Source organism: Helianthus annuus, chromosome 2 (genome assembly GCF_002127325.2).
Source record: "Helianthus annuus cultivar XRQ/B chromosome 2, HanXRQr2.0-SUNRISE, whole genome shotgun sequence".
Taxonomy (NCBI): Eukaryota; Viridiplantae; Streptophyta; class Magnoliopsida; order Asterales; family Asteraceae; genus Helianthus; species Helianthus annuus.
In genome coordinates, this window is record NC_035434.2 from 33,821,493 (window position 1) to 33,832,019 (window position 10,527).

The 10,527-nt window shown below is 35.0% G+C and overlaps 2 protein-coding genes across 2 annotated transcripts; both read left to right on the forward strand.

Annotated features, from left to right (window-relative positions):
* Positions 1-1,927: 1,927 nt before the first annotated feature.
* LOC110915337 (cytochrome P450 81Q32) lies at positions 1,928-4,565 on the forward strand. The gene is made up of 2 exons (XM_022160019.2): positions 1,928-2,956; positions 3,835-4,565. The coding sequence occupies exons 1-2, from the start codon at positions 2,051-2,053 to the stop codon at positions 4,447-4,449; spliced, it is 1,521 nt and encodes a 506-aa protein (XP_022015711.1). The 5' UTR covers positions 1,928-2,050; the 3' UTR covers positions 4,450-4,565.
* A 1,691-nt stretch (positions 4,566-6,256) lies between these two features.
* On the forward strand, positions 6,257-10,242 carry LOC110915326 (cytochrome P450 81Q32). The gene is made up of 2 exons (XM_022160009.2): positions 6,257-7,256; positions 9,490-10,242. The coding sequence occupies exons 1-2, from the start codon at positions 6,351-6,353 to the stop codon at positions 10,102-10,104; spliced, it is 1,521 nt and encodes a 506-aa protein (XP_022015701.1). The 5' UTR covers positions 6,257-6,350; the 3' UTR covers positions 10,105-10,242.
* The last annotated feature ends 285 nt before the right edge of the window (positions 10,243-10,527 follow it).

Below are 10,527 nucleotides of genomic sequence, written 5' to 3' on the forward strand. Positions count from 1 at the left end.
TTTGCAAACCACTTAATTAACACTTTTTTAACACATTCTCTTAGCACACTACCTCACTTAACTAATTTAATCACTTAATTGCTTCGGTAATTTTTGACCAAAACAATTATCATTTGATTTTCACATCGATTTTCATATGATTTCATAAAGGAAAACACTTTACAAGGTTCATGACTACATTTTTATTAAACACTTCTTTTAACTACAAGTCATGAATTCTGCATAAACAAAACCTATGTATCTCACAGACATTTTTATGCTGACGTACCTATTTTTACATGTGTTTCAGGTCCTAATGCATGATGATGTTTTTGCTACACATAGGCGGACTTGGGCCTTATTGACTTAAAAGACAGTTAATAATGTTGTGTTTTCTTTGAATTCTAAGACAATGTAAACTCTTTAATCAATAATAGAAAACTTTAATTACCATGGTTGTTGAAACAATAATTCTGTCGCTCCACTCCCCGATGTTTCCGTCGCGGTTTGTTGTTTTACGCGGTCAGGGTGTGACAAGTTGGTTTTAGTTAAGTCAACCAGTTAAGTGAGTTAATTCAGTTAAGTAGCGTATGCATTACTAGCTTAGTAGCATACACACTAACCCTATAAATATGGTTTGTGTTGGTTTGTTTCGACAATTGTTCATGTTCTATTGAATTGTAAATTTACTATATAAAAATGGAATCATAAACATAGTTTAATTATGTTGTGTTCATGGGTTAATAGATTAGAGATTCCACATCTAATTGATTTGTGAATTGGTTGAATTCCTTGTTCTTCATGTTTCATGAAGAGTAAGATAAGAACTGGAATTACAATATGGGACGAATAAAATGTAAAAATGGATGATTATTCGGAACAACAAGGAGCCCTTTTATAGTCATTTATTCTATCCAAGGTTGCTTTCTCATATGATGTGAGATGGGGAAAAATACAAAATTCCAAGAGATTTTGGTATTTAAGGACTTAAACTCTTAAACCTTATGTAAAATTACTTCTTTGTTCACCTCATATGTATTATAATATAGTGTGTATATATATAAGAAAAGAAAAAATAAGTTTAAACCAATAACAATACTTCATTTAAATTTTTGTATTTAATGTTATTGTAAGGGTATATAGGTAAATTCACATTATTGATTAATTTATTGGATTCCCTAAATTAGCTAACTACTTAATAACTCATTTTCAAAATACATTCTTTTAAAACAAACTTTTACAGTGTAAGATATATTTTAATATGTGTAGAATAAAGTGTAAGATAAATGTAGAATGAATTTCGATATGTGTAGGACATATGTAGACTAAATTTTGATATGCGTATGATACATTTTTATACGTGTAGGATGTGATGTTTTTGACTAACTAATTTAAGTGTGATTAAGAGGAGGAGAGATAATCTATTTAGTGTTTTTGACTAAATAATTAAAAATTTTGCCCAACTATCACTAGTGCTCTAGTGGTGGTCATGGGTGTTTAAGTTTCACCTATAGTGGGTCCGGGTGAGTTTTCCCCTCCAGATCTCAAGTTCGAGTCTGGGTGATACGGATTTCTTATTGATGGGTTTAAATTGTGAATCTATTGTGCGAGAAGCTCTCTAACACGAATCTAATTAAGACAACGTATTCTAGACCTCTCGATATTCGTGAATAATTTACACCTTTAAAAAAAACCCCGGATATTCCAACTTAGAAGTCAAGAATAAGCAGCGTATACATCACACTTGCTACCTTTCAAGAACCAATTTAGTCAAGGCCAAAATTTCCAAAGTAGAAAACATCGTAATTGAATGTGACATACCCACTTGCACGCCGTGGCCTCCAAACAAAGTTTTTTCTTAACTATTATTATTATTATTATAAGGAAAAACTCAATAATTTACATTTTAAAAATATCCAAAAACTCTTTTAAAATAGAATTTATTACCATTTCAATCTTATTAAATCTCTTCAAACATATCAATTTTGTGCATTCAGTGTCAATATATATATCCATGTATGTGACCAAATACACTACAAGTTAGAACACCCTAGAGACAGAAACCAAGATCATGGATGAAACTTATCTTTTCTTCATTTCTTTTTTCTGTTTGCTTCCTCTCATATATCTTGTCAAATTGCTTACACACCAAAAGGGGAAAAATTATCCACCAAGCCCACCTTCTATCCCAATAATTGGCCATCTTCATCTAATCAATGGACATGTTCATAGAGTGTTACAACACCTTTCTTCCAAGTATGGTCCCGTTATGGCTCTACGGTTTGGCACACGCCCGGTTGTTGTCATAACCTCACCATCAGCAGCCGAAGAATGCTTCACCAAAAACGACATTGTTTTAGCCAATAGACCACTTCTTCTAAGCGGCAAATATCTCGACTACGACCACTCCACAGTTGGTGCCGCACCCTATGGTCAACTGTGGAGAGATCTTCGTCGCATTATGACCCTTGAACTTTTCTCAACGGCTCGACTTAAATCTTACTTGGGTGTCCGTGAAGATGAGGTTAGATCATTAATCAAGAATCTTTATCAAGATTCTTCTCAAGATTTTACAAAAGTAGAAATGAGGTCCAGAATTCAAGGGTTATCATTTAACATAGTCATGAAAATGATTGCTGACAAACGGTTTTATGGGTCTGGCATAGAGGACCTTGAGGAGGCTAGTCGATTTAGGGATGTAATAAGGGATGTTTTTGAGGTCAGTGGTGCATCAAATCCTGGAGATTTCATTCCATTTTTAAGATGGATAGATTTTCAGGGTTTCGAGAAGAGGTTAATGAAACTGCATAAGAAATGCGATAGGTTTTCGCAAAATCTAATAGAAGAAATCAGGATTAAACGCTGTGGTTCTTCATTGGACAAAGGAGATGCCAAGACATTTATCGATGCTATGCTTTCTTTGCAGGAATCAGAACCAGAATATTACACTGATGATATAATCAAAGGCAATATATTGGTATGTATGTATATGTTCATTGACTACTCTTATTCAGATCAAAGTTTAGAAAAGGACCATTCAGTTTTATGACAGAAACTTTGGTTTTAAGAATGGAAAATCTGAGAAAATGGTCACTATTCAGTTTTAAGCACATGATTTTACATAAGTAACCATTTTAACCAAAAACTTTAAAACACTTGATTGTGTGAACGGTGAAGTGTTGGTGTTGACATCTAAAAGAAAATATTTTAGGGCATAGGTACCAAAGTTTCATTGGTTAAACATGTTGAGTTCGGGTTTTGGCGGACCGGTCAGTCCAGTGGCGAAGGATAGAAGGGGCGGGGTGGAGCACTCGACCCCCCGAACTTTTCGCTCAGTAGTGTTATATATGTAGTTTTCGTATAGAAATTTTTGGGTATATACGTTTTCGACCCCCGTCATTCGGGTCAAGCTTCGCCACTAGACCTGTGATTACCTAATTGGTTATTGCGACACCGCCATTTTCAATTTTAAAGCTAAAGCCATGTCATTTGTGGACATGCATGTCCACAAGACGTCTTTTAATTGAGTTAGACTTTTTCGTAATATTTTATAATGGCCAGATAGTAAAGTTTTTTTTAAAGTAATTAAAAAAAGTCTAGTGCATGATGTTGACTTCAAAAATTACATTAAATTCTAATTAAATTTTAGAATATGACAAAAGTGTCCTAATTCTGTATAATTTTGTATAATTTCTTGATTAAAAATTCTTAAAAAATAAAAACTATCATAGTCCTATTATTGAGAATTAAAAAATATGTCACATGAAATTGAAAGTGGTCTCTGTTGTTATATCATATAATATGATAATTTCCCTATCAATATTCCTTTGGTTCTCAATTTTTATGGCTTTGTAGATATTGCTACAAGCGGGAACCGACACTTCATCAGGGACAATAGAGTGGGCTATCGCGCTTCTACTGAATCATCCGGATGTGTTAGAGAGAGCTAGAAAAGAACTTGATAATTATATTGGACAAACACGTTTGGTACAAGAGGCCGATCTTATCAATCTGCCATACATCCAATGCATCATCAACGAAACATTAAGACTATACCCAGCAGGGCCATTATTGGTGCCACATGAGCCTTCACAAGATTGCACAATTGGAGGGTTTGATGTGGCTCGTGGCACAATGGTATTGGTGAATGCATGGGCCATCCATAGGGACCCAATGATTTGGGATGATCCGCTAAGTTTCAAGCCAGAGAGGTTTGAGAAAGTAGGAAACGAGGGGTATCGTTTTATACCATTTGGAATGGGTCGTCGACAGTGTCCTGGGTCAGGTCTAGCAAATCGGATTATGGTGTTAGCATTGGCATCAATGATCCAATGCTTTGAATGGGAAAGGGTTGGTGAAGATTTGGTAGATTTGTCCGAAGGAAAAGGTCTAACCATGCCCAAAGATGTACCATTAGAAGCAATGTGTAGAATACGGCGAAGAATGAGTCATCTTATCTCAGTCCTATGAGACCTTGTCTCAAACTGAGTGTTGAATGATATCCTTTTAATTGTTTTATCTTGTTTTGTTAAAATAAATGTAAAATATTCAAGTTTATATATATATGGTGTGGTCCTATAAATATATAATCGGTTATAACTTTTAACATGTACTCATAATATATATTGGTAAGTATGTAGTAGCTCATAAGATCGTAGGAGGTTTTGTAAAATATATAACATATTTGTTATAGTTCTCTATACTACCAACGTTATACAACCGTATAACTTTTCAGTAAAAGATAATGTTTTGTGCAGGGTGCGTGTCTAAAAGTGACACTAATCAAGTGTATGCATCCACGTGTTATAATAACAAATAAGGACCTGCCTCTCATAAATGCATGAAAAAAAAAAAAATTCTTGGATGCTTCTCGACTAGTCTATAGATGAAACAGATTTTATCAAAAAATCAATAAGAAATGCATGCCAGCATTCGTTTCGTAGCAAGATTAGGATTCAATTAGATTTATGTGAAAGCTATCAACTAGTTATCTAGCACAGACTGGATATATGGACAATTACATGCAAATTCAATTAATATAAGAGATTACGAAGCATTTTTCCTATCTCCCATATTCGAGTAATTTATTATATAACCTATCAATAATATGCAACCTTCTTGTTGGGTTAATCGGTTGTTCTTTGGTTAGACTGCGGGTCACACCGGTCACGACTCATTAGAGCTAATGGATCAAGTAAAATTGAAAGTGAGTTTAAAGTATTTAGTTGAATGTTATTTAAGGGGTAGGGGTGGTCATCACTCATCTCTCATCACTCACTCACAACATCCAATCAATTTTCGTCATGTCATTGAGCTTTATTCCATCACTAAAACCATGTGTAGGGGGCGTTTTTTTTTTAAAAAAATTCAAAAAAAAAAAATGCCGAAACATGCCCTCAATCCATTACGGCCCGGCGTTTTCAGGCGTTTTATTTGCCAAATTTGGTTTTGGCGTTTTTAAAACCACGCCTGCAGGTCAAGTGTTTGGCCAATAGCATTAACTCTTCATTTTTTTAATCCAATAGGTGTGTTTTGTTGGTGTTTTATTTTTATTTAATTTTTTAGAAAAACGCCGAATAATGCCCACATTCCCACTACACCCATTTTAGAAAAAAAAACGCCCAATAATGCTCTTTGCTGACTGTACTGACACGTGGCGGAAAACGCCCTAGGGTAAGGGCATTATTCACCCAAACCACTACACATGGTCTAATGATGGTTTTAGTGGAAATGGCCATCACTCACCACCACACCCAACAATTTATCTTAAAACCAATAATTTCCCTCACCACCCAACCTTCTTCATGCGTGATAAATATCACGCGTTTTCATTTTAACGCCTTATATAGGTGAGTGGCGGTGGTGTTTTGGATTTTGTAACTCGTTATAAGTAATCATCACGGGTAACTTTCATCCACCCGGGTCCCCTAATATTTTGTCTACTTTATCCTTAACTCAATTTGGACATCCTGATATGGACAACATCCTCCATCAAAACCACATATCCTAAATGAGAAGTCAAGCATAAGCAGCGTGATCAATGACATCACAATTCTTGTTTTTCATGCAACGCCTATATATTCTCTATATTATATTCAACTGAGATAACATCGTCGTAGTCTAATGCAACAGCTGCCCCCCTTTGTTCTTCAATCGTTTTAATTTGTCAAAATATAATTCATTGCCTCTCTTCTAACATTTTAATTTTGTGGACCATTAGTAAGAAAAATAAAACTTACACCACAAGTTACATAGAAAGAAAAATAAAACTTTTACTTTGTCAAACTTTCGTTGTACATTCTAGTATCAATATATATCTATGTATGTGACCATATACATTGCAAGAACACCAAGAGACACACACTAAGATCATGGATGAAACTCATCTTTTCTTCATTTCTTTTTTCTGTTTGCTTCCTCTCATATATCTTGTCAAATTTCTTACACACCAAAAGGGGAAAAACCTTCCACCAAGTCCACCTTCTATCCCAATAATTGGCCATCTTCATCTTATCAATGGACATGCTCATAGAGTGTTACAACACCTTTCTTCCAAGTATGGTCCTATCATGGCTCTACGGTTCGGCTCACGTCCTGTCGTTTTCATAACCTCACCATCAGCAGTCGAAGAATGTTTCACTAAAAACGATATTGTTTTAGCCAATAGACCACTTCTACTAAGTGGCGAGTATCTCGACTACAACCAGTCCACAGTTGGGGCTGCACCGTATGGTCAACTTTGGAGAGATCTTCGTCGCATTATGACCCTTGAACTTTTCTCAACAGCTCGACTAAAATCTTACACTGGTGTCCGAGAAGATGAAGTTAGATCATTGATCAAGAATCTTTATCGAGATTCTTTTCAAAATTTTACAAAAGTAGAAATGAGGTCCAGAATTCAAGGGTTATCATTTAACATAGTCATGAAAATGATTGCTGACAAACGGTTCTATGGGTCTGGCATAGAGGACCTTGAGGAGGCTAGTCGATTTAGGGATGTAATAAGGGATGTTTTTGAGGTCAGTGGTGCATCAAATCCTGGAGATTTCATTCCATTTTTAAAATGGATAGATTTTCAGGGTTTCGAGAAGAGGTTAATGAAACTGCATAAGAAATGCGATAGGTTTTCGCAGAAATTGATAGATGATATTAGGACTAAACGGTGTGGTTCTTCGTCGGATGAAGGAAATGACATGACATTCATAGATGCTATGCTTTCTTTGCAGGAATCAGAACCAGCATACTACACTGATGATATAATCAAAGGCAATATATTGGTATGTGTATTCATAGTTCATAGCCCCCTTTTATTTAGATCAAAGTCTTAAAAAGGTCCATCAATCAGCTGTATTGAAACTTTGGTTTTAAATTTTAACTTGGGGAAAAATCAAGAAAATACGGTTTTGGTTATGGATTTATAATACATAAATTGTCAATCTGATTATTGATCAATTCTTAAAAAACATGGAATCGGGTGAAGGGTTGTCACATTTGAAGAAATAATATTTTTAATGATCAAGTGTAAAAAGTTCATTTTATATTTTATATTTAAGCTGGGTGTTATCACTAGATTGGTTGCTTGAATATAACTTTCTTGGATTTGTAAGACAAAACCGAGTAAAGGTCAATTTTAAGGCCAAAAGTGTACGCAGAAATAATAGTTTTAATGATCAAGCGTAAAAAAGTCATTGGTCATACAAGATGGTTGTGACATGTCATTTTATATTTTATATATTTATATTTTATATTTAAGCTGGGTGTTATCAATAGATCGGTTGTTCGAATATAACTTTTTTGGATTTGCAAGACAAAAACCGCCTAAAGATCAATTTTAAGGTCAAAACTGTAAAAATATCGACATTTTTGGTCCAAAATGTTCACATATTGATGTTTAAGGTTAAAACCACACCATTTGATCTACACAACTACAAAGCACACTTTCATCAATGACCACATAATTCTGAAAAGATCTAAGCAAAACTACTTTTGTGATTGCCCTTGACATGCCATTAGTGAGCACCAATGGATCCCACAAAACCTCTAAAAAGAATTTCTGTTTAATTGTAGTCCATGATTTATCGCCCAAAAATCCCACATAACCCCTTTACAAATCTTTTTAGTTGTTATCGGTGATCACATGCCGATTAGTAATAGATGCCACAAAACTCGTTGATCCGTCACTAATTTTTTATTAGTGATCCGTTGGTATTAAATCATTTGATGATTTTCCAAATATTCGTTGGTAATTTTCATCGGTGATCTGTGACCAAAAGTTTTTCAGTGATCCCTTGGTAAAAACTATAACGGTCGATGTGACTTTTTTAAAGTATGCTATATTTTCGTGTAATACTTTTTACGGTGAAATATTTATATTGTGTAAAGTTATAACACGTCTATTTAAGTTATATGTTAGATGTCTAGTGCATGAAAGTTAATATAAAATATATTTTAAACGACACTTTTTGACAAAATATTCTAATTTTGTATAACTTGTTGATTAAGGGTTATTAATTTAAAAGTTATAATAGTCTATTTATTGTGAATCGGTATAACTTGTTTATTAAGAGTTCTAAATTTAAAAATTATAAGAGCATCTCCAATAACAACATCTAAAAACACCTAAAAACATGTCCAGTCAGCTGCCACATCAGAAAAAACACTTACCATTCAAAAACATCAAAAACCCACCCAATAAGAAAACACAAAAATACATAAAAACATTGCCACATCATCACCACCTTTTACATATTTAAAGGTTTTTTTTTTTTTTTTAATTTATCACCCAACCCCCCACCCTTTGGCCCCACCACCTGACAACATGCATCTCAAATATGCATTCTTCACGAAATATATATCTCAAATACATTGGTAAAAAATGATACCCACAATAGGAACAAATGGACGAGGTGGACAAATGGCAAAAAATAACCCAAAAAAATGAGCTATTGGAGATGGTCTAATAGTCTATTTATAGTGAATAAAAAATACATCATATCAAAATTGAAAGTTAAGGCTTTTGCAAAGAGTGGTCTCAGTAGTATTATAAGAGGACACGGGGTGGTCCGTTATACCACCCCTACAACGCGTTAATCGACCACGGAACACCGCCGCCGCACACCCCATCACGCGTTATTTTTATAACGCGTTAATTGTATAACGCGTTGTTGTATATGTTGCATGCATAAAGCTGCCGCACACCATCTGCATGTTGCACACCATCTGCCGCACACGTGTAATATGGAAGAATATTGGGTGTTGTTGGGTACAACACGTGTACATATGGCAGAATTTTATAAAATAAAAATTAAAAAATTTGGGAGTAATAGAATTCCATCACTAGTGATTCCACCCCTCCTACATTTCTATCACTAGTGATGGAAATTGGATTGATGACATGGCATTACTTGATTGGATAGTGAGAGTGATGAAATTCCATCACTAGTGAACCACCCCTAGTCCCCTAAGTTAATATATATCCCTGTTAACTATTCTCTTGGTTCATATGCGTAGACATTGCTACAAGCGGGGACAGACACTTCATCCGTAACTATAGAGTGGGCTATGGCGCTTTTACTTAATCATCCTGAAGTATTAGAGAGAGCTAGAACAGAACTTGATAATTATATTGGACAAGAACGTATGGTGGAAGAGGCTGATCTTACCAATTTACCATACATCCAATGCATCATCAATGAAACATTAAGACTATTCCCGGCAGGGCCGTTGTTAGTGCCACATGAGCCATCACAAGATTGCACCATTGGAGGGTTCGATGTGGCTCGCGGCACCATGGTGTTGGTTAATGCATGGGCCATCCATAGGGACCCAATTGTTTGGGATGACTCATTAAGTTTCAAGCCAGAGAGGTTTGAGAATATGGCAAACGAGGGGTATCGTTTTATACCGTTTGGTATGGGTCGTCGACAATGTCCTGGATCAAGTCTAGCAAATCGAGTTATGGGGTTAGCTTTGGCATCTTTGATTCAGTGCTTTGAATGGGAAAGGGTTAGTAATGAGTTGGTGCGTTTGTTAGAAGGAAAAGGTCTAACCATGCCGATAGATGAGCCATTGGAGGCAATGTGTAGAGTACGACAGAGAATGGGTCATATTCTGAAAGAAATATGAGACTTATCTCATAAATAAAAAAATTCATATAGTTAAAATCACTTGCATCATTTGCCCATAACATGTGGGTATGTATGAAGTCTTGTCATGAAAGCTGGTTCATTCAACTCTATTATAATATAATATTATTTTGATGTATAAGTGTTATTAAACAACCTTTAACGCAAACGCTTTGTTATACTTTTTATATAACTATTGAAAATCCATGAGTATGGTATTTAGTTAGTTGTTATTGGTACAGTTTGATATGGCACCGGTTTGATATCATTGGCATTCGATATTGCAACCCAAAGAAAATACAAAAACATAGGTCCCGAATGCCCAAATGAATAGCGACTCAGGTGCATATCATTCGGAAACAATAAAATCCAATATCAACAATGGTTCCGAGATACATGTTGTTAGGATCCGAGGCTGACATGA